Source organism: Marmota marmota, unplaced genomic scaffold (genome assembly GCF_001458135.2).
Source record: "Marmota marmota marmota unplaced genomic scaffold, marMar, whole genome shotgun sequence".
NCBI classification, from domain to species: Eukaryota; Metazoa; Chordata; class Mammalia; order Rodentia; family Sciuridae; genus Marmota; species Marmota marmota.
In genome coordinates this window covers 50,334,184-50,359,693 of record NW_025999853.1, presented here as the reverse complement: position 1 = coordinate 50,359,693, position 25,510 = coordinate 50,334,184, and the positions used below count along the sequence as shown (strand labels likewise).

The following is a 25,510-nucleotide window of genomic DNA, read 5'->3' as shown; positions in this document are numbered from 1 at the left end:
TCACTATCATGTTCATTGTAGAATTATTCACAAAAAAAGATATGAAAATAAATATATATATTTCATTTTAAACACACACAAATTATTTTTTTTAAAAGACAATTTTGACATACGTATAATGTGAATGAACCTGAAGGACAATATACTTAGTTACATAAGCCAGTCATGGTAGGACAAACACAATGATTTTACCTATATGAAGTATCTAGAGTAGACTCATAGAAGTAGAGAGTAGACTGACAATTTCTACATGATTGGCAGAAGAGAAAACAGGAGTTATGTTCAAGTTGTATACAGGATTTCCCCTATGCAAGATGAATAAATTCTAGAGATCTCCTGTAAAATATTGTGCCTATATTTAGCCATGATGTATTGTGCCTTTAAAACTTGCTGAAGTATTTAGATCTCATGTCATGCGTTCTTACCCAATAACAATTTTTTATCTGAAAATGTTCAAAACTATATCAGTTGGATCTAGAGAAAACTATGATAATTGCTGATTTTTAAATTTTTTTTCAGTTATTGATGGACCTTTATTTTATTTATTTATTTTTATGTGGTGCTGAGAATCGAACCCAGTGCCTCACACATGTGTGACAAGTGCTCTACGACTAAGCCACAACCTTAGCCCCTAATTGCTGATATTTAATAGTTCAGACAATTATTCTATATGCTCTACATATTTGTTTTTATCCTCATAATAAGTTATTAATGCTTCATTTATCTGTGACTACTTCTCAGTATCCATAATCTTAAGTTATACACAGATACACATTATTTTAGATTTTGAATATACTATGTGGAATAGAAATTTAATAAATTAAACCAGAACTTTATATGTAATGGGATATTTTTCTTTGCAATGAAGCTTATATTTTATACAAAATAGAAACTTAAAATATTTTACTTTAGAATCTACTAATTTGGATATATGCCCTGTTTATAACTAGTCCATGAAACATGAGAAGGATATCTAATCCCATATCTAAATATTTTTTCATATATATATATATAATTATTAAAAACACATATTTTATATATATTATATATATAAAATATGTTCAAAGGATATATTATATATATAATATATATATATTTAATATATTTCATACACAAACACATATCATGTTTTGGATTAGTTTTAAACAACACATGTATGTGTACACACACACAAACACACTCATAATCAAAAGAGAGCTTACAATGGAATTTGAATCCCATATATCTAATACTTATTTCTTCACTATTTTCTATAGCATGTGTTCATTAGATATTTGTGTTTGTGTGTGTGTGCGTGTATATATATACACACACACACATATGTATGTATATATTTATATGTGTGTCTACCTATACATCTATGGAGACATCGTAGGAAATGAAAATATGAAAGTCTATTGAGCACCTAAATCGAAAGACGTATTATTAATGAATGGCCCAGGTTACTTTGTGAATAGAAAAATAACATGTTTATTCATTTATTTTCATTTTTAACTTTTGAATTATTGTTAGTATTCTTTTTATTATTGTAGTGCTGGGGACTGAACTAGAACCTTGCAGATATAAGGCAAGGGCTCTACCATGGAGCTACAACCCCAGACCTAGTTCTTGGTTTTAAATGAAAAAAAAATTACATTTTTCATTCACTTATGTAGCATTTAAGATTTTTCTAGGAAAAAAAATGTAAAAAAAACTCAAGGGAATTTCTGTAAAACATAAATAAAAACACAATTTATATTTTGAGATGTGTTAAGTAAAATATATCAATATCTTTGTGTCTCCTATATATAGGGATATGTTTTTTCCTGAACAAAATTCAAATTGAAATTTCCTTTGTAAAATAATAATTTATTAAGAGGTTGTGATGAATAAGCACCAGAAAAATGGGGTGTCAGAAAGTCATAAAAAATTATTTAAATTTGGTGAGACATATGTTAAACAAATATGCCAGTAAACTGTTAGGAAAAAGAAAAGTGTGAATGTCAAGAATGAAAGAAGGGCAATACTTATTTGAATTGGTTACTAAATTTTCATTCTTTTTGTACTTTTAATTACACATTAATGTGCCTTTACCTCAAGACACCACGTCTTTCCGTGTACTTGTAAAAAACACAATCTTCCTTGCCATGTTCATGAAGGCTTGCTTGACCTGCTGATTCCTCAGGCTGTAAATAAAGGGGTTGAGCATAGGAGCCACTGAGGTGTTTAGCACAGCCACTCCCTTGCTCAGAGACACTCTCTCTCTTGCTGAGGGTTTAATGTACATAAAAATGCAGCTGCCATAAGAGATGGAGATGACAATCATGTGGGAAGAACACGTAGAAAAGGCCTTTGTCCTCTGACTAGTTGAAGGAATTTTCAAAATGGTTCTGATGATATATATGTAGGACAGAAATATTAGTGCCAAGGTGAACATCAGAGTAAACACAGCACAGGAAAACCCCATTATCTCAAGGAATTTAGTGTTTGAACAAGAAAGTTGGAGGAGGGGGAAGTAATCACAGGTAAAATGGTCAATGATATTGGACCTACAGTAATCAAGCTGTAGTAGCAACATGAGAGCAGGGAAGATAATTAAGAATGAGACCAGCCAGGAAGCAAAGACAAGCATTGTGCAGACTTTGCGATTCATGATGGTCATGTAGTGCAGAGGTTTGCAGATGGCAATGTAGCGATCATAGGACATGGCAGCCAGAAGGTAAAATTCAGTGACTCCCAAGAGAATGAAAAAAAACAACTGAGCTATACAGTTGTTAAAAGAAATGGTTTTATCTCCTGAAATAATGGTACTTAGGAACTTGGGTATACTGACGGTTGTGAATGAAACTTCTAATAGGGAGAAATTCCTGAGGAAGAAATACATGGGAGTCTGAAGATGGGGATCCAGCAGAGTAAGGGTGATGATGGTCAGGTTCCCAGTGATGCTGAGCATGTAGGTGAGGAAGAGAAAGATGAATATTACCACCTGGAGCCTGGGATCATCTGACAATCCCAGGAGGATAAACGCTCTTACTTCTGTATGATTTCTCATTTGCTTCTTCAGTAGTTTTTTCTTGTTGAACCTATAGGAAAAACCACAAATAAAGCACTTACGTTTAGAATTGTAAAATATCCAAGTGTGAAGCTGGAATTTTCCTGAACTATTATGCCATTTCCACCTTTAGGGAAAATGGAAAGCCACCTGATAATGACAATGATCCTTTAATTTTCTCTCTTTTACAGTGAAAAACTCTAGTTTTAGCAGATTAAAAACTACTTAAGTATCAAAACTCCAATGAGGTGCCATCTCACCCTTAGAATGGTTATTGTCAAACACACATACACACACACACACACACACACAAGAGGAAATGTTGATTAGAATATGTCGAAGAAGAACTCTTATAAGCTGTTGGTAATAATGTAAATTAGGACAGCCATATGAAGAATAGCATGTAGGTGCTCAAAAAACTAAAAAATAGGCCAGGTATGGTGGCATAGTCATGTAATCCCAGCCTCTCAAGAGGCTGAAGCAGAAAAATCATGAGTTCAAAGCCAGCCTCAGCAATGATGAGACTCTTGTTATATTTTAAATAAAATATAAAATAGGGCTGGGGATGCGATTCAGTGGTTGAATGTCACTGAGTTCAATTCCCCAGTATGCTCCCCACCAAAAAAAAAAAAAAAAGAACTAAAAACAGAACTACAAAATTGTCTGATCTTTATACTACTGGGTATATATTCAAAAGAAATAAAGTCAGCATACAAAAGATAAACTTGCATGCCCATGTTTTTGTGACACAATTCACATTGTAAATATAATAAGGGTCTAGACGCTCTTCAACAGGGTAATGGATGAATAATATATAGTATATATACCAAGGAATATTATTCAACCATAAAGTAGAATGAAATCATTTGGAGCAAAATGGGTGGAATGAAGGGCATTATGTTTAGTGAAGTATGCTAGACACAGGAAGACAAGTGTCACACATTCTCTCTTATATGTGGAAACTCAAAAAGAAAAAGTAGAATGGTGACGAATAGGGATTATGAAGGATACAAGGGTGAGTTGGTGGGAGAGTGGAAGAAGGGTGATTGAATACGATCAATGCATGCTGTATATACGCCTATGGAAATATCACACTGAATGTCATTAACACGTGCAATTAATATGAATGCATAAAATAAATTTTAAAATAATAAGAAAATGATTTTGTATCACACAGCTTGAAATGGTAGGGCCAAGATTTTTAGCCAGACTTTTTTGATTCCAAATGTTATTTCTTACTGAAAGGTTAAGATGTGTGGCTACAAAATATCTTCCTTTTGAGACACTGCTCCAATCTCAATACACATTTCCCTTTATTTAATAGTTTAATTACATTGAGAACTGCCAAAAATGGGAAAAGATAATTTTTTTAAAGTGGTTGTTTTGTCCTTAGCCATCTACCAATGTTGATTAACACTCATTGGCTTTTCCAACTCCTGCTACTACCTCATTGGAAGTTGGAAATACTGATGTCATTGCAATGAGCAGCCTCAGATGTCAGGGATAGAGGAGAGAAAGAAGCAGAAACGAACGTACATTGGAAGGTTTGAACCTGAGAGTTATTGTATATAAATCTCTTGCAAAATTTCATGATATTTTAGTCTACTTGTGTCACTTTTATGATGTGTATTTCTAGTCAACTTATTTTGCTTTCTAATTAAAATAATAAATATCATTATTATTGTTATTCATATTTGAGGATGCCCTCAGATAGATAGATAGGCATATCCCAAGAAAACCTGCTTTAGTAGTTTTATTTATATTTTTAAAATAATAAGTTCTAATGCTTTTTTAGAGCTAAAGTTTAAATGCTATTGCCAAAGATATTTGCATAAGAAAGAGGGGAAATGTCTGGTTTTGAATCAAATCCAATTTTTAGGTCTTAAAAATCACTTACTCCTCTGTGCTCAGTTTCTTTATCTACAATACAAATCAATCTCATTTGATAATCAAAAGATTTAAATAAGTTAATATATGTGAAGCATTTGGAAAAATGCTTAACACTTAATGGAAATTGTATTGATATTTTTCTATAGAGAAAATGTTCCCTAATCACTGATATGAATACCTTTGGGATTAGGATGATGGTCCTCAGCCCGAGGTTATTTTAGATAAATAGGAACAAATACATTTAACCCCAAGAGAATTTCACAAGAACAACAACAACAATAATAGAGTAGGAATTACCTGATTGTACAGCACCTATCACATTTAGGCAAATGATGCTTAGCTTTTTACTTTTACCCTATCTACATTATGCTGACCTTTCTAACCATGTTTTATGTACTTCTTTCATGCTACCACACGCGCGCGCGCGCACACACACACACACACACACACATTCTACTCCCATCTCTCTCCAGGATATGATCATTGCCCCTGGAAATTAAGTATTCACAGCACATCAACATGAACCATGGCTAGTTTGTTTTTCTGTATTCATTAATTATAACCTTTCTGGAAGTGATTGTGAAGTTTGAAGTCAACTATAACAGTATTGTGAGTGGCATATTGTAATGACACTCCAAATCACCTCTTTCCATCACAGGAGGAGTATCCATTGTATACATATCATAAGAACTCCTAGTCATTCCTCCCAACCCACTATACTTAATCTATGCTGAAGTCTTCTGTGAAGTCTGCCATTACTCTGTACATTCTTGAAAAAACAGGTTCTTACTCCTATTTCAACATTTTCTAGTGACTAGCATAGTTATATTGGTTTAAAAGAAAATTTCATCTAGTTAATATTGAGTTTGTTGTTAAAATAAATGCTGCCATCAGGCACAGTTCTCTATTTAATGCTATATTCTAGCTTGGACAGTACTTATACTTTATTTTTCTCTTATAAGATGTGTTTCCCCACATTACTTACCTTACAAGGTATGCTTAAACACTTGACCCAAATTCCCTATATTGAATAAATTTAAAACCAAAGACATGTAAAGGAAACCATATTTTATTGATACATAAATTTTGAAAAACTTCATTAAACGTTATTTCTAATTACTTTTGTAACATTTCTTTATAATCCATCCTTTCTATTCACTTTACTCCACCTCCAGTAATATCAAACTTACCTTATCAGAGTTTTGTTTGTGTTAAAATCAAGAATTTTTCATAATACCTTGAAGTAACAAACTACATTCCCATCAAATAGACAAAATTTGGTGTCAGTCTCAAGTTTAAAGTTCTTGTAATTACTTACTGATGTTGGAAACTCCGATTTTTAACAATACATTTTACTATTTTTAGTACATTATTACTATTATTTTTATATTATTATTATTCCATAGTGAAAATGTATGAATGCACTGTATTTTAACCTTGGTTCTAACTTATTGGATATCTATTTTTCTTCCAAATCTTTGTTAATTTTAACATTTTTTCTGAATATTAATAATAACACTACTCACTATTTTCTTTTGGCTACTGATTAAAAATCTGAAGAAATATAGGAGGTTTTCTGAAGGAAGATATCAATAAAAAAAATGAACATTTTTTTCAGCACATCACCAAAAAAATGAACACTTCTATAGAAAGTTTTCAAAAACCAACAAAGCAGGTTTAATGAATCTCTAGCACTAGTAGATCTAATGTCAATAATTGGGGGGGTGGTATACTATGCTTTTATGTAAAAATTCAATGGATTATTTTCATTTGTTAATACAAAAGAATTATAATAAAATTATGAGTATTCATATTCCTTTGAAACAATAATTAAATATTGAATAAGGTATATATGATTCCTACAGCCTTAAACTATTCCAAGGATGTGTTTGTGTAGAGGATGATGGGTATCTTCAAAAATGTAACTCATCAGTTCAGTTTGTTATTTGTGAATGCAGACCCATATTTTCTCCTGGAAGAACATATCTTAGGTTGTTAAGTTCTCATTTCATTTTACTCATTGTATCAAAATTCTTACTTTCTTTCCAAAGAACCTAAGACAGATTCCTTGAGTCATTAAAAATGAAATTACTAGTGATATTTATTACTTATTAAATAAAATTTTTGCACTTTCCAAATCTCTACCACCAAATGAATATTAATAATGACTGCCTAAACAAATCAGATAACATATGGGCAATATATTTGATGTCCAAGGTGAAAAATTAACATTATACTAAAAGATATATTAGTTTTAAAGTATCAAAGGATGTTCCTTTGAGTCTGAGATAAGAGATTTTTGTTCCATTTGATTTCTGATCCATCCCTCACACACACTCTGTGTGTGTGTGTGTGTGTGTGTGTGTGTGTGTGTGTATATATATATACACACACACACATATATCTGCTGTTTGTAATAGTTTTCTTTTATGTTGCCCTAGGTTGAAATCTTTCTTAGTAAAGCAAAAACTTTGAAAATCTAATTTTTAAATATTTCATTTGCTCAATTATGTCTTCTTCAATTAAACCCCAGTAGAAATCATCAGAAAAATATCAGAGTAACTCATATTGCCACACTCTTTATTTCTATTTTATAAGTTTCAACAGGTGTTCAAAGTCTAGGTTAGTACATTAGAGAACAGGCTAATTATTGAATTCAAAGTATGGGCAATCTCTAGCTCAGCTTCGTAATCACAAGAAAATGCACTTCTGACACTTCTCAGGCATTCCAGGCTCTGAGCTATAATATGTTCCTTTGAGAAAGTCCATCAGCATGAATAAAGCAAAAACTCCTCAGGAGAACCAACTGAGTGGTTAGATTGGTTGTTTTATTTTTACAGTTTCTCACAATTATTTTAGAATATTTTTCTCTAAAAGAATAATAGGGGACTGGAGTTATGTCTCAATGGTAGAGTGCTTGCCTGGCATGTGTGAGGCCCTGGGTTCCATCCTCAGCACCACATATAAATAAACAAAACAGAAGATCCATTGACAACTTTAAAAAATTTACAAAGAGTAATAATCATAAGAATAATTTATATTTATTAATTTTAGAAATGATGGGCAGGTTCAATTCTCTGCATTTGTAGCAGTGCATACAAAACAAATCAAGGGAAAATACATCAAATCACATTTGGTGATCACTTCATAAATACTAACACTTGTGTCTGTAAGGGTTTATACTTTTATTCCATTAACTAGTGATCTATAATTTATACAAGAAAGGAAGAGGAAATGAATTAATAACAAAATTGTCATCTCAAAACATGATTAATTTATTATTTATTACATTAGGTATGAGCTTAACTTTTAGACGTAGATTAAAATACAAATGAGTCATGCAATGGATTGGTGACTTTGGATGTGTTACTTAATTTCATTAAGCTTCAGTCTTAACATGCAGTTGGAATTTCAAGAATGTTTTTGAGAATTAAATAAAATTATGTAAACAAAAGTACTTCATAAATCATGTGACTCTTAGGTTCTAAGAATAGCTGTGTTGATGATTTTTCTTTTGATTGGAATTAAATCTCAACTCTTGGAAGGGTATAAAGAGTAGTTGTGGTTTACCAAGAGCAAATTTATTCCAATGACTGAAAACATTTATATTCTATCTCAATCTTTATAAGTTAAATATGAAATTGTTGTTCCTATTCTTAAATGAAACATTAAGACTCAGAGATCCTGTACTTCCATTAATTCAAAGCTATCAAATGTGGAATATAATCTCAGATGACCTATAATTAAAGTTTGTTCTCTTAAAAACAGTACTACATGTCTCTATTCAATTAAAAATACAAAGATACAGATAATAATTTCCCGCTTTTAATCAATAGAAAAGGAATAGATAAAATAAAATATCCTAACCATTTTACATATGGTCTTTTTATATGACTTCTAATGGGTCAAGTTTCAAAATATATGCTACCATATTCTATTTAACCTCCATCAAACTAAACCAAAGTCTGTTATCTCAGTCTCTAAGGTTAAGTCAAGCGGTGAAGTATTGAATCAATGCTGAGATTTGAGAGTCTTCTCCACCCTCTCTACATCCAACTTACCTCTGGTTTTCATCCAGTTTCACTAACATCCAGAATGACTGGAATAACAAAAAATTCGACAATGCCTTTGTTTTAATCCAGGGAAATCAGTGTTTCTAAAAATATTCCCTCTTTCTTCCACTGAACTAGTATGATTTGTTTTAAATTGTAGATTTTGTACCATTTAAAATAAAAGTCAATTTTGATAGTGTCAAAACTTTTGCCTTAATTTTTCCATTTTATTCAGAGCAGATATATTTCTTTGACTACAAATAGTGAAAAAAAAAAGCAAAAATATAAAATTGTGAGGAAGAAGAAAAAATATAAAATAGTATCAGAAGTGCCTTAAAAATGTTTGGCATGGTTTCTATATAAATTTTATGTAGCACGAGCTATGTAATATTTTTGTCCATTTTCTCTGTCACTGGCTCAAGGGACCAATTCAGTGAATGAAAATTGCCAGAAGAAAAATGTAAACAAAACTCAAAGGAATATAAACAAAATACACATTACTATTGAAGTTCTAAAAGGAAGCTTGGGAGACAGTGTCCAATAAGACAGAGAAAAAAATATTAACAAACAAATAGCAACACTAAGTATAAAGATTTTTTTCCTTTGATGTCATCTTCTGGGATGAAAAGGGCAACCAAATACAGAATCTCAATTCCTAATGCAAACCTCTACCCAATGTTCCATGACAATTTTCAAACTGGGAATCTACTACTTTATACTGAATCACTCCTTTATTTCCATTGTTAGTCTGCTTTCCTATAATAATTTTTTCTACCATAATACTGATAACACTATAAATATTTTTTCTTTCTCATTCTTTTGCTCAACATTACTGTGGTTGAAGGGTTTCCTGTTTGGATTGATTAATGTTGTAGTTTTAATGTCAAATAAAATATCTGGAGTTAGTATCCTCCTGGATAAAATTATCATTATTCCACTATACCCAAATGAGATATAAATATGGAGAAAAGCCAAACATTTGTTCAGATCCTTAGCAAAAAAAAATACAAAATATAAAAATAAAGCAAAGACTAGTGTTTATATTTGTTTGCATTTTATTTTTTCAGACTACTCTTATATTGGCTACTATTGCACAAGGATGTTAGTCAAGTTACTCAACTTTTCTAAGCATCAATTTACCCATTTATAAAAAAAATACATAACCATGTCTATTTTGCCATATAGCTGTGATGATTAAATAAGATATGATACAGGACAACCTAGTCTAAAATAAAGCATGGAATAAATAGTTTTTAATGAAATTTCTATCACACTTGCAGTTCGCAAAAGAGCATTGGTGGTTACATAAATATTCAACTTTATGTGTACATTTTGAAAAAAATATGTATAGATAAACAAGAACACGTACTTAAACCAAATCAAGGAAATAGAGAAATTGCAATTACTTCTAAGTGGAAAAAAAAATATCCAAGTCCTACGGAGACTGGTAATAATTGAACAAATATTGCAAACAACATGCAAAATAATTTGTGGTAGATAATAATTAGTTACATAGTTCATGTTAATTTTTAAAAAGAAACTGTATGGTAGTTAAATGAAAAATAAACTTTAATATTATTAAAACAACAATGTATTATAAAATATTTTCATTATTAAGAACAACTAGTAAAGTGATTTAAGTTCTATAGCCACTGGTTTTCTAGTCAGTTTTCTAAATCAGTGATTACATGGAACCTACAGATAGCTTTAATGGGAGACACAACATAGTCACCTGCAGGTTAAAAAGAAAGCTGAAGCCAAGGAGCTCAGCATTGCAGGTAGCTGTGGTCTGGATATAGAAGGATAGAGGAGAAGTAAACTTTCATTTCCCTGGTTGAATCTTCACCATGGCACTCATTCAGGTCACTACATATTTTCATTTGCTTCTGTAAAATACTACCTTATGAACCAAGTGTTTGAAGCTTTGTTTTACTTGCTGGTTCCTCAAAGTATAAATAAAAGGGTTCAACATGGGAGGAATAGTAGTGTTGAGGAGAGCTACTCCTTTGGTCAGTGATGCTCTTTGTTTTGCTGAAGGCTTGACATACATGAATATGCAGCTTCCATAAGAGATGGAGATGACAATCAAGTGAGAGGAACAAGTGGAGAAAGCCTTTTTCCTCTGACCAGCAGATGGGATTCTCAGAATGGTGCTAATGATGCATATGTAGGACAGAATCACCAACGCCAATGTGAAGAGAAGAGTAACAAAGGCAAAGTAAAAGCCAATCATCTCTAAAAGCCACGTATCAGAGCAAGAGAGTTCGAGAATGGGGAAGTAGTCACAAGAGAAGTGATTGATGACATTGGAAGCACAGAAATCTAACCTGAGGATAAGCATAAGGGGTGGGAATATGGTCAGAACTCCTGCCAGCCATGAACCAAAGACAAGAAGGGAGCAGACTTTCTTATTCATGATGGTGGTGTAATGCAGTGGCTTGCAGATGGCGACATAGCGATCATAGGACATAGCAGTTAGAAGGAAAAATTCAGACACACCCATGGAGATGAAGAAATATAATTGAGCTAAACAGTTGTTATAGGAAATGGTCTTGACTTTAGTAATTATTGACCCCAAAAATCTGGGGATGCAAACACTGGTGAATGCAATTTCCAAGAAGGAGAAATTCCGGAGGAAGAAATACATAGGGGTCTTTAGATGTGAGTCCAACAAGGTGAGAATGATGATGGTTAGGTTTCCAGTGATGTTTGATAAATAAGTTACGAATAAAAAGATAAAAAGTATAACCTGAAGCTCTGGGTTGTCTGATATGCCCAAGAGTACAAACTCTTTAATCATTGTGTGATTTCTCATTCTGAATTTTTCTCTCTTCCAACAAAGTCTATTGGTGCAAAACAAAGCAAATATGTAGAAGAAGTTTGGTGGTAAAGTATTAAAAATTTAATTTGATATTAATATCTCCAATGATGCTTTTGCAACATCCACTCATTCCTATTAAATCAGAAAACATGCACACATCTTCAGTTGTGATCAAATGTGGATCCCAGACATATTTTAAGTCTCTTCATCAATAAATTTATACCAAAACTTGAAGTATTTTCAAATTTTCTGTATGTGCAGTATACCTTTGAATTACAGATTTCTTCAAAAATATTTATCAAATAAATCTGTAGTTTGAAAATTTAGACATTGTCTTCCAGGTTCCAAGATTATATACTTTTAAGACTAAATTAGTTAATTTTTACTTTAATTCAGATGCCTTTTATAAACTTAGAAAATTGATTGGTGGGAATTGGTGACCTAATCACAGTTACTAAACTTAAATAGTGATTATTTTTATTATCAATATATAAATGTGATTTTTTTATTCTCAATAAATATACTTTTTAAATATAGCCATGGGAATAAATGTGTTTCAATCACAGAAATCTAGAACTAGAGTTACCGTGGTTATAAAAAAAATGTTCTAAATTTATGAAAAGAAATACAGAGGCCAGAGAAATTAGTTAACATTGAGATAGAAGTCAATAATACATAGATATATACAACCTAGTAGTGCTTTTATAGCATTTTATACTCATTATTTAAATTAACAAATGAGTTTTAAATTTGTATTATATTCACTTTGTCCCTTTACTCTTCAGCTTGCCTGAGGACAAGACAGAAATCATAAGGGGTTTCCTGATGCCAATATATGGCATTGTTTTTCCTTCTCAAGGCTAAATAATCAGAATACATGAAATTTTCTCTAGGATTTACTTTATATAAATCACCTTCTCCACAATATACCCTATAGGACTTCTATCTGTCCTGTTCTGTCTCCCTAGCAGTCAGCACCATATCTGCAATAGAAGTTCTCAACTATATTTGTTGTATTTCTTTTTCTCTTTAGCACAAATAGGACAACTCAACAGATGAGAAGTATTAATGCTGACCGTGTGTATTTTTTTCTTCTTTTCATTTTATTTTTCTGTCAATCAGTATTTGCATATATTTGTCATGAATATATCAGCAAAACTAGAGACTCAAATGCAGAAACTATTACTGTGGTTTGAAAAAAGGTTGAAACATTAAAATGTAAAATTACAATAATATTTCTGTTAGATTGGTAATTTGACCATCCTTGTTATTTATTCCAACAAAATAGGCTTTGTATGAGAGAAAAAAATAAATTTATTGAAAGATATGGAACATACTTTCTAGTATGTCTGATGATGCCAATCAGAAACATAAGCCAAATATTTCTGGATTTTCTTCAAATATAAAATTTAACACATTCATAACATACTTGAGGAGGGTTTTTATTGTCATTTTGCTCACTCTTTCCCTGTGTCTATTACACAAAAGCCTTTCACATATAGAAAGTATAGGCTGAATATCATATCAGATTTCTCTTAGCCTTGATTATAAACAGAATCATTGCTCTGACCTGAACTTCAAAACCTACTCCTGCAAACCTGAATGTTCTTTATATAAATTTCCACAGATTACTGCTTCAACATATTGTAAGGTGAAACATTTCAAAACTCTGTGCATAAGATAGAGTATCACACAAAGATAACACACTTTATGTTCTCTGTGTACTATATAACCCCCAGAAGCTAGATTGAAGAAAAGAAGCATTCAAGTGGAGATAAGTTCAAGAGAGGTAGTGGTGTCATGATGTACCTTTCTGGAGAGCCAAGCCATAGTGCAGCATAAAAGCAAAAGAGTTATAGTCAGCTGATACAATCAACCTACTTTCCCTTTGGCCGTACCTAATTTTCCTAACATGCACATGGACTTAGGCTATACTCAGGAGATAATGTATTTTCAATTCCTTGGGGGTTGATTAAATCCAGGACTGAGCAACTCCACAGTGGATGGTATCCATCTTGAATTCATTTATACATCTCTGCCAACATATATCAGAATGAATGACTAAGAAATCCTTTTAAAATCCTTACAAATCAGAAGAGTGGGGCTGGTTCAGTGGTAGAGTGATCACCTAGCATGTGTGAGGCACTGGGTTCAATCCTCAGCACCACATAAAAAATAAGTATATAAAACAATTATGTCAAACTACAAAAAAAATTTTTTTAAACTCAGAAAAGCACCTCAAGCTTTAGCTTTTAATTTTTAATGTTAAAGTTAATGCATGCTTAATTATGAGAGTATAAAGTAACCAGTGGAATGTTCTTTACATTTCCAAACAAACTTCCATTTCCCTCAAGTCTTCAAATTATCCAGCATAAAGCATTGTTTTCTGTATCCTCCTAAAAACATGATTACATTTACACTCATAGAATTTTTTCTTTATAAACTAATGCAGTTTTAATACACAGTATATTCTGCAACTTTCCTGATTTTTTTTCAGTTAGTAATCTTTAATGAGCATTATTCCTTATCAAGTTATCCAGAAAGAACTCATCCTTTTGTAACAATTGGCTAGAATACCAGAAGGAATTATTTTTAATGTAATAAATTTAATTGCTGGCTTGAAATTACGGGTTATATTGTTTTTAATTTTATATCATTAGTTATGATGTTATAGTATGTTCTTATGCATTCCTTTGCATCTGTACAAATATAACTTTCTGATACATCAACATTTCTCTGCTACAGACAAGAACAAATCTTTTGCGTTGCATCCTAACCAACACTGGATGTTATAAATCACTTATGTTTCACAAGCAGACAAAAACGATATTCTAATTAATTTAATAATAAAGGCAGTATCATTAGAACCAGATCATAGTACATGGGTTTTGAGGTTAAAGAGATAAAATTTCTTATCATTACCCTAGGTACATGTATGACTACACATGTGGTGTGACTCTACATCATGCACAGAGAAATAAAAAGTTGTGCTCCATTTGTGTACAGTGAATCAAAAAGCTTTCTGCTATCATGTATGACTGATTAGAACTAATAAAAATTAATTGAAAAAAAAACTAGACATGATGGAACAAAGACTTAGCTGGAGCAGATTCTGCAAGATACCTGTCTGCATTGAGCATAGATGTCCTTAAAATCCTTGGTGCAAATGGTGAAACAAGAAGTCAATAAAGAGGGAGCCATTTCCTTTTTTCTACCCAATCAATAACAGGCTATCAACATTTCTATTAGTTAGGGAGTGAAGGGGCAAGTTTGAAAGCATAGCTGTTCCCAACCTTTGTAGCAAATTAGAATCACCGAGGGAGATTTTAAAGATTTTATGTCCTGAATTCCGGTGTTCAAGACGTATCTCAGTTTAACTAAGAATTTCTGGAGGTAGGAGTCAGACTGCAGAGTTTCTTGCAGATCCCTGATAGATCACCCTGGAGAAAAGTCAAGGAACCAACAAGCCAGGCTTTCAGCCCACAACCTTCCTTCATGGAAGTAGAGAGAAGTCTCCTTTGTACAAATGTGAAAGAGGAAGAACTAACTTCTTTCCCAGACACTGAACAAATCATTTAGTGTCTCTCAGTCTCATATCCATTTACTTTAAAATGGAACTTATAATACTTACTGCTAAGAGTGACTTTTTAAAATTATACTATAATATGCAGTAAAATATTTGCACATATATGGCATACAGTAGATATTTTTCCTTGCTGTAAGAGGACAGGACATTCATTACCAGTTAAGTATAAAAATCAAAGCACTCTGTAGTGAATTACCTTAACTTTTTGTTGCCTTGGCATCCATTCGGAGTCTAGATTTTACTTTTTATACCAGAAGCAGGCTTAGCCACTCTTGTTTGTTTGTTTGTTATTAGTATTTCTTTTTTATTTTTTAATTTTTGAAATGCCATAGTGAATACTTACATCTAGATTTTTTTATTAGTTGCACATGACATTACAATGATGTTGACATATCACACATTTGAACCAAATGGGGTATAATTTCTCATTTTTCCAAGTGTACAGGTTGCAGAATCACATTGGTTATACAGTCACCTATATACATACAGCAATATTAGTGTCTATTTTATTCTGCTGCCCTTCCTATCCGCCCTTCCCCTCCCCTCCCCTCCCATCACTTCTCTCTACCCAATCTAATGTGACACATTTCTTTTTTTTTTCTTCCCCTTCACATCATCATACATGTATTTTGTATAACGATGAGGGTCTCCTTCCACCTTCCGTGCAATTCCCCTTCTCCCTCCCATTCCCTCCCACCTCTCTTCACTATTTAGTGGTAATCTTCTTCTCATGCTCTTCCTCCCTACCCCATTTTGAGTCACCCCCCTTATATCAGAGAGGACACTCTTGACATAGGTTTAGGTCTCTGTCTCCTCCTAGTTCCTCATTTGGGTAGGGCTGGATATCTGCATTAGGCAACTGCCTCCTGGTTACCATCTTCCTATGGCACATGTAGAAACAATCAACTTGACTCTGTTCAGTGATCCCACACCCCACATGGACTGTGCAATATGTTGTAGTGAAGCAGGCCAGAGACCCCCTACCCGAAGATCCTCGCCATAATTGTTCTTCATAACTGAATATCAGCAAAGATTTCTGCAAAAGAGCTTAGGGGGTTAGAACTTCCTAGTTCCTGTTGCTCTGTCTTGCAAAAACTGATTTTAACTGCTGATATTACTCCTGCTTTTGTGGTAACACATGTAAAAACTCTGACTGTTCTAAAACATAGAAGAAAAACACTTTCTGAGAACTCAAAGAAAACATTACTTTATGGAGACCTCTGCAAAAATGTAAACCTTCAAGGCCCTCTTCCCACTAGGTATAAACTTCAAAGAATTTCTAGACTTTGTCCAGAGAATCTTTTAGGTGATAGGCCCTCTGGACCCTGCAATCAATAAACCTGCTTTCTTAAAGTTGAGAGAGAAGAAGAAGAAGAAAGAGAGAGAGAGAGAGAGAGAGAGAGAGAATTTCTTAGTAAACTTGCAAAATTTATTTGCCCTTTCTTAGTATCAGTTTCCTATGCACAAAATGAAAAGATTGGTACTTTTGACTCATAGGATTCTGTAACAATTAAATGAGATAATGCACAAAAGTGCTTAGCAGAGTAGTTAAGTTATACAAATCCCTACTATATAAGTGTTATATATTTTTAAAATGTACATTTTCCAACTAATAGAGACTGAACATTTTTAAGTATTTGTTTTTCTTGTCCATTAATTGGCTGGCTTATGTTCGTTTTACATTATCTGGTCTTCTTTACTAGCAGGAGACATATATGTATAATATTATATCTTATCTGTTGCAATGTAGTTTCAGCTTACGTTTTAACTTTTTACAGTGTAGTTCAACTGGCAGTCTTTCATGGATTCTTAGTGGTCTGTCTTTCTAAAAACATCCTTATCCAGAGATCTCAAATTTATAAAAAAAATTATATTCGTGTAAATTTAATACTTTTATGCATATTGTTTTGACATCTCTATCCTTAATTCATCCAGGACTTTTTTTTTTTGCAGTGCTGGGGAGCAATCTCAGGCTCTTACCCATGCTAGGCAATGCTCTACCTCTGAGCTTCACCCTTACCCCAGAATTTATTTCTCTGTGAGATACAGATCTATTTTTGGTTTTGTTTGTTTGTTTATTTGTTTGTTTTTGTTTTTGTTTTCCAGTGGAAAGCCAACTTACCTAACAACTCCAAGGTCTATATAAACAATATGCGAGGCTGGACAGTGAGTTATCAAGAGACCAAGGTCACTTTAGTCTTCTATTAGTAACATTTTTTACCCTAAAATTCTCACTAATAATATCCATATGCAATCTTACAGGTAGGATGGAGCTGGATCTGCTGAACTAAAAAATTGATCTGGGATTATTAAGCTTCTTACTTTTCTTGGGAAAAATTATTCTTTTTTGCAAGAGCCTTGTTGTCCTCCTATCATTTCAGTCTTTTTCATAAATATATGCACTCCTTAATTTTTGCCTTTCAGGACATCTGCTTTTTGTTAATTTTTTTTGTATTAATTAGCTGATACCTTCTGTTTTCCTCTAAACATTGACACATGTCCTGCCTGCCTCTTCTCTCCCTCCCCCCCCCTTTCTCTCTCTCTCCATATTGTGTCCAGAGGTGGGTGTGTAAGTCCAACAGGGCTGCTGCCCAGCCTTCTCACCCATTCCATCTATAGACCAACTGGGGATGCACTGCACATTTCATTCCAAGAGCCCCTGTCCATTTGTGACAAGGAGTATTTGAGAAAGGAGGCACAGGAGTATCACTGCTTTTCTGTCTGACCCTGATCAATCCCAGTTTCCTACCCCATCAGCCAAGCTCCTTATCTCAGAGACCAGAGCACCAGTTGCAAATGAATATGTCCTTCATTATTCTCCACTGTGCAATCTGATCAACCAGACATGGTGGATGCCATGGCCACTGTGAGTTTCTACCTAGTCTGTATTATAGTTCACTCCTATGTCCAGACAGATAAATGACATAAGCAGTCACCAATCCAGTGACAAGTCTCCCCTTGTTTCCAGAGTGTGAGACTTCTGCTTGCTTTCTGCACATTCTTCTTCTGCTTCCTTTAGGGATAATATCAACCCTACAATCTCTCCATGGATGGAGATTTTCCTTCAGTGAGAACAGAAAGGATGGTACGCCCTGTCTTTACCTCAGCAGGCTTGTTCCTGAGATTTATTTCTATGATCATTCATTGAAAGAAGACAAGGAGAACTTGACAATCCCAAAAGTTATAGTTCTCCTTTCGTTCTGGTTTGCTAGCAATAAGTACATACCAGAAGCATCCTCTTACTAGAAGGATGTGAGACCTCTGCTTATTTAGGCAGCAGAGTGGGTACTCACATCTTCTTCCCTAGATTGCTCTCACAATAAATCCAGATTTTTAAAACTCTCTCTGGAAGTGGTTTTTGCAAGTACTCAGTGTCTCAATTTTTCATTGAGACACTGAGTGCTTACACATTTCAGTGTCTCAATTTATCCAAGGTATTGGTTACGAAATCACTGTATTCTTGAAATTTGACAGAGTTCAGAATTCCTGAGTCCCCTATACTATGAAGAATAAAAAGGTTAATTTAACATTTGCAAAGTGTCTCTTTAGCTTGAAAGTGAGAAGACTGATCAAGAGTGCAGGCTATTAAATTCTTATCAAAATTTTAATATCATTTTCAAAGAAATAGAACAACTCATTTTAAAATTCATATTGACTCAGGAAAGACTTCAACAAACCAAAACAATCTTGAGCAAACAGAACAAAACTGAAACCCTAAACTTCCCTAATTTTAAAATGCATTATGAAGCTATTATAATCAAAGCAATGTGACACTGGCATATAAACGAAAACAACAAGAAATGGAATAGGATAAAGAGCCCAGATATCAACCCCAAATTATTTTATTTTTAACAAAGTTTTCATGAACACATAACAGAGAAATAATATTCTTTTTAATAAATAGTGTTGGAGAAACTGAATATCCACATACAGAAGGGCAAAGTTGAACTTTCATCTCACACAGTAAAATTGGGCTTCTAAACAAAACTCTACCCAAAATGGATAAAAGACTTAAATGTAAGGACTACAACTGTTAAGCTGCTAGGAGAAAACATGGAATTAGCTCAGGGCATTGCTTTGTACAATGATTTATCAGAAACAACTCTCAAAACACAGGTAACAAAAGCAAGAGTAGACCAAATGGGATGACAACAAGCTAAAAATATTCTCAATGGTCAAGGAAACAAATAACACAGTGAAGAGGAAACCGTGGACTGGGAGGAAATATCTGCCAATCATGTATCTGACAAGGAACCAATATGCAAGATATATAAGGAATCAAAGCAACTAAAGAGCATGAAAACAAGTAATTCGATTTAAAAATTGGCAAAGATTCAGAACAGACATTCCTTTAAAGAAGATAAGCAAATGGTAAACAAGTTTGTGAAAACACAGCCTCTCTAATCATCAGGGATTTTAAAATTAAAACCACAATAAGATATCAACTCATGAAATTTTGAATGCCTGTTATAAGAAAGATGAATGATAACAAGTGTTATAAAGGATGTGGAGAAAAGGGAACCCTGTACACTGCTGGTGAGAATGTACATTATTAGTACAGCAATTTGAGAAAATAGTATGGCAGTTTCTCAGAAAACTAAAACAGATTACTTTATAGTCCAGTTATCACATTTCTCCACACTCCTGGTTATGTATGGAAAGGAAATTAAATTGGCATAAGAAAGAGACATGTACACACTCCCATGTTGATTGTGGCACTACTCACAATATCTAAGACAGAATCATCTTAGTTGCCCAGCAGGGGATCAACAGATAAAGAAAATGTAGTACATATACACAAAGGAATAACATTTGGCCATAAAAAGGATAAAATTTTGTCTTTGGCAGAAAAGTGGAAGTAACTGAAGGACATTGTGTTAAGTGATATAAGCCAGAAACAGAAAAATAAGTACTACATGTTCTCTCTCATATTTAGAAACCTAAGATTTTTGAGTGCAGAACAGTGATTACTAGAGGTTGGCAAGAGTTAGGGTGTGTGAAGAGTGAGTAAAGGAGTCTGGATTTGATTAGCAAACACTGTATATATGTGTTGAGATATTATTTTAAACCCACAATTAATGCATGTTCATCAAAAGTAAAATGATTTCAAAAATTAAGAAAAAATAATTAATACATGGTGAAAATGTCCACAGTTTGGCAAGTAGCAAAGTAAGATGTTTAACTCAGTCTCTGATTCAACTACACCTAAACAAAAATAACTGGAAGAAAATGTTCTTATATATGAATGATTATTTAAGGGTTTGAACACCATAGAACACCATAGAAATTTAACACCATAGAAATTTAACCTTTATTTTATATTTTACTTTATTTTTCTTCTAGGATTTCTACAGAAAAGTTTTATCAACTTTTGAATCAGAAACACATCTACCAAAATTCCTTAGTGTTGCCAATAAACTTGTTCTCAGGAGTGTGACATAGCCCATCGGCATTGGCATCATCTGACAGCATGTTAGAAATTCAAAGCCTATTAAAGGAAAATGCTATATAAAAATCTGAAGGTTCTCAGGTGTCATGACAAAATTCCTGTATGCTCAAGGAGATCGCTTTTTCTTCCTGGATTTCTATCCTGTCACTTTTTATTTATTTCATGTGTTTTATTTTAGTATCTTTGCACCTTAATTATTCCCACATTTAGCAAAGCAAAGCACTTTAAAAAATTAATATTTTGGCCATGTGTTTTAGATGCTATTTTAAAAAGTAAAAATGGTGATGTTAGTAGACGTAATACTTAAAAACATGTTTATCTTTGAATGGAAATATATAATATCTTCTTAAGCCTACATATAGATCATTCAGTAAAAAAAATTAAATGAAATATCAGATTCTCCAAAATTTAATTTTCTCAATGAAAAAATTTATAGCTAAAATGTTCAAAGGGCACATTAAATATGTATTACTTGAGAAGCTATAATTTCAAGATTTATTATTTAAATCTCCCCTGACATTGTTATCATTCCAATATGAAGTGTTCCTCCAAATCTCCCATGTTAATACTATAATTTTCAGAGGTGAAATAATTGGATTGTAAAAGCTGCAGCTTAATCAGTCCATTCTAGTTTGAATGGACTGTGTAGTAAATGTAGGCAGGTGGGGCATGACTGGAAGAGATGAGTGCAGACCCTGGAAGAGTGCATCTTCCCTATGCACCCGCTCCTACTTCCTAAGTCTGCAATGTTAGCTGCCTTCCTCCCCTGGCCCTTCTCCTGTGATGTGCTACCTCACTTTGGGACCAGAGCAAAGGAGTTGTACATCTTAGGCTGGGGCCTCTGAAACCATGAGCCCCAAACAATTCCCTACTGTAATTTGTTCGTGTAGGTATCTTGGTAACATCAATTAAAAGTAAACTGTAACAAACATGTATGCTTGTGTTTTATAGTGAGACATCAAGATGAACGAATTTGATAACATTAATCATGATGTTATGGAATCTAGTGCAAATACAATCTCTCAAAAAAATATGGCTGGGATAAAAATGCAAAAGATAAATGTGAAAAGGAAATTAAGAAAAAATTCATTCATAAAAAACATTAAAAGAAATAAAATAGGAAGACATTCAACTAAGGTATTGATAGCCTAGGGCTCTGAAAACTATAAAACCTTGATGAAAGAATGTTAAGAATACATAGGTAAATGGAAGACACCCAAGTCCACAGATTAGTTAATTTGTTATTGTTAAAATGTCCATATGAACCCATCATGATTTACAGAGACAATGTAACCCTATCAAAATTCCAATTTTTATTGGCAAATTACCTTTTTATTGCCACACTATCGGTCTAGTAGTTGAAATGTTGTTAGTTTGACTTAGAAACTGAATATTTAACTTGAATTAAAAATATATATCCTTTCCCATATGGGTAGTAGCTATTTTCTTAGGCACTATTATCCTAAGTTGTCTTCTCAACAGCTGGTTAAAAAAGAGACATATTATATACAAATGATTTTGTTGGAAAGATGATTGAGGTTGAATTTAATGACAATGTTCATCTTCTGTGAGTATATGGTTGGATGAACTTTGACAAATATGTGTAATTATGCAACCATTGCCAGAATAAAAATATAAAATGTTTCTGTCACCCCCCAAAAAATGTTCTCCCATAATACTTCTCTAGCCAATCCCTGCCTTCAGTCCAAGCAAATACTCACTGATTATATTTTTGCCTCAATAGTTCAGCATTTTCCAGAGTTATAGAAATGTAATTATACAGTATTTTTATATGATTATAAAACCAATTTATATCACTTTTTTCACTCAGTAATACAATTTTTAGGATTCATTCATGTTTTATACATATGGGTATTTCATTCAATTGTATGTGTAAATCACTTTGGGATTTTTCACTGATGCTCCAGATAGTGAATTGTTGATGTTCCTGTTACACATTTTATTGAGTTTTCCTAATCATTTGTGATACTTCTCAAGGATACTTTCTCTTCATTTTCTACTTAAATTATGGGGGGGATTTTATTGCCAATGATTAGTACTTTTGTCACACTGGTCCCCGGAGAAGAGTTTGTTTTTGTTTTATTTCAACATATTCCCTGGAGTTGGCAGTAAATAGAAAATTATGTGACTGCAGCATTTATAAGTGGTATCTCTTTCTTAGAAGAGTTATTTATGTTTCAATGGTGATTTATTTTTAATTTCCCCTTTTTTCTTTCATTTTAAAGAGCGTGTATCCAATTGAGACTTTGTATAAAAGCAATCTCAATTTTAAGAACAAAATTTCAAACATTCAGCATATCTGGAATGAAAGCTAAGTGCTTATTAAAATTTTTGACATAAGGTCCCAAGTTTCCAAAGGCATATTAATCTGAGGAAAGGTGGAAATTCTTTCCTTTGCCTCTCTCCACAAAAATCACTGATAATAAATCTTCTTACTGGGTTATAAAATATCATTATATAAACAAGTGAAATTGTCACAGAATGGAATGAATTACAACTCAAAAAAGGTAAGTCTAATATAATTTCAACTTAATTTCAAAATAAGAAACTAAGACAAATAAATAAGGAGAACCCCCAACTCTATATACTAATAATATAATCTATTCACATACCGTTATTCTCTCTCTCTCTGACCCTTTTAATCAAATATTGGCATGGCTAAAGTGATGTAGAAAAAAATACTGAGCAATTTTTCCCTAGAATTTGGGAGAGCATGGTTCTACAACAGTCTCTTAGACTCACATGTTTCAGAAATGACTGGACTAACTCCTAGAAAAGCTTGAAAATCAGAACAGAGTAAAAATGGGAATCTTAGACATAACAATGACAGAAATATGCAATTCTACAAAGTTTATGACCACTAAATAGATGAAGACTGCAGGTGTTCAGTTTTGATTTAAAAAATATTAAAACTGCTCACTAATATCTATTTTGGAAAATCACATATTTATACATGAAATATACCAGTGATTTTTTTCATATTAGTTTATAAAAGAAAAACAATATTAATATGGAAAAGAAAGCAATATTAATAAAACAAAGGAAAAGAATAAACGTAACACAATGCTTTAGAAACCCATTTCTTTTAAAAGTCCACAAATAAAGCATATAATGAAGCAGATGGACATGTTTAATCAAACAGAGGAATAGTATAACATGAGACTAAATAGAATTCCCGTATGTAAAAAAAAAATTAGAAAAAAATTCTCTTCTGAATATTCTAGACAGTTTTGTAAATAATAAGTGGAAGTAAAACAAAGTGCCAAATTATATAAATAGATAAGAGAATATTTTTCAAAAAGATCATCTAAAAAGAAGACAAAATATTGTTTATTAAAATATATAATTTATATATGTTATCATTCTTTGTTTGGTTTGTCCTAAACACTGCTAAATGAATATTCTGTTGAATAAAAAAATACAAGAAAATTGATAATAGTAATCGTATACTCAATGCAGAGAATATGTCAAAAAAATTAAAAGTAAAATTTCAACTATTAGAAATTTATAGTATTTTAGTCACTGACTAACACAGTAACTGTAATATAATCCTGAATTTGAAATATCACTGATACTCATGACAAGGTGCACATAGCTTAGCTGTCCTGAGCCCTGCTGCCTTTGCCGTCTCCTGGTGTTCCTGGAAATGTCAGGCGCAAATGACAGGGTCACTGAGAAGAACTTCGTTGAGGAGCAATTCGATGAGGAAAATGTGATTTTAACACTGGTCCCAGTCACAGAAGAACAAGAATATCCAATAGAAACAAGTGTTTCTTCAACTGCAGAAATCAAACAGGAAGTCTGCCTTCCTGAAACAAAACCTAATTGTAAAATACGACCCCTTCCCTTGCCGACCATTTTGCCTCCAATTAATAAGGTTTCTCGGGATACTTTGCGAAACTGGTGCCAACAATTTAATTTGAGTACTGATGGCCAGAAAATAGAGGTTTATTTGAGGCTACAGAAGCATGCATATCCCGAACAAAAATTTGGTATTCCTGAAACATCTCAGGAGGCCAGATTGAAGCCAGTTTCCAGGAAATGGAAGGCAGTGGCCAATGCAGCAGGGCTTCAGGAAAGTCATAATAAGGTTAAAAGAGAGGAAGAGACTAACATGATTGAAGTGGTAAATTCAGCTCAGGAGTCCATATTGGCATCTTGGGCAAGGATCGCTGCCAGAGCCACTCAGCGCAAGGCTATGAACTCGTGTCCCATCACTACTTCTGTGGAGGCCTTTTTGCTGCAAACCTCTGGTGTCAGGTGGTGTGTGGTCCATGGCCAATTTCTTTCTGCAGAAACAGCAGGCTGGGTTTGCCTGCAGTTCCATGCAGGTCAGACTTGGGTCCCTGACACTCCCAAGAGGATGATTTCCCTCTTCGGTTACCTGCCTGTATTTTTCCACCCTCAGGACTAGAAGAAAATATGTTATGCCCTGAATGTGTAAAAAGGAATAAGAAGACGATGAAAGGATTAATTATAACAAGAGAGAAAAAGCAATGCACTGTAGGAGACCAAAAGGTTCCACCTTAAGCAATGTTGAAGTAGTATTTTGATCTGAAGGCAATTGAGAAGAAACAGACAAAAAGTTTTCTTCTTTCCCACTATTGGCCCCAAAACAGGACATAAATTTGCAAATATTCCTCTTCCCTCCCAGGACAAG

At 33.1% G+C, this 25,510-nt stretch overlaps 3 protein-coding genes across 3 annotated transcripts; 1 reads left to right on the top strand and 2 right to left on the bottom strand.

The window, feature by feature from the left end:
- Window positions 1-2,074: 2,074 nt before the first annotated feature.
- On the bottom strand, window positions 2,075-3,031 carry LOC107139757 (olfactory receptor 6C1). The gene has a single exon (XM_015482630.1). It carries the CDS (start codon window positions 3,029-3,031, stop codon window positions 2,075-2,077), a length of 957 nt encoding a protein of 318 aa, XP_015338116.1.
- Window positions 3,032-10,849: 7,818 nt separating this feature from the next.
- LOC107139846 (olfactory receptor 6C3-like) lies at window positions 10,850-11,788 on the bottom strand. Its single transcript, XM_015482686.1, has one exon. The coding sequence runs from the start codon at window positions 11,786-11,788 to the stop codon at window positions 10,850-10,852; it is 939 nt and encodes a 312-aa protein (XP_015338172.1).
- Window positions 11,789-24,496: 12,708 nt separating this feature from the next.
- LOC107139755 (developmental pluripotency-associated protein 2-like) lies at window positions 24,497-25,264 on the top strand. Its single transcript, XM_048801125.1, has one exon. It carries the CDS (start codon window positions 24,497-24,499, stop codon window positions 25,262-25,264), a length of 768 nt encoding a protein of 255 aa, XP_048657082.1.
- The last annotated feature ends 246 nt before the right edge of the window (window positions 25,265-25,510 follow it).

Excerpts from the sequence above, each read along its gene's own strand:
- LOC107139757 (XM_015482630.1), bottom strand. The coding sequence starts at position 3,031 with ATGAGAAATCATACAGAAGTAAGAGCGTTTATCCTCCTGGGATTGTCA.
- LOC107139846 (XM_015482686.1), bottom strand. The coding sequence starts at position 11,788 with ATGAGAAATCACACAATGATTAAAGAGTTTGTACTCTTGGGCATATCA.
- LOC107139755 (XM_048801125.1), top strand. The coding sequence starts at position 24,497 with ATGTCAGGCGCAAATGACAGGGTCACTGAGAAGAACTTCGTTGAGGAG.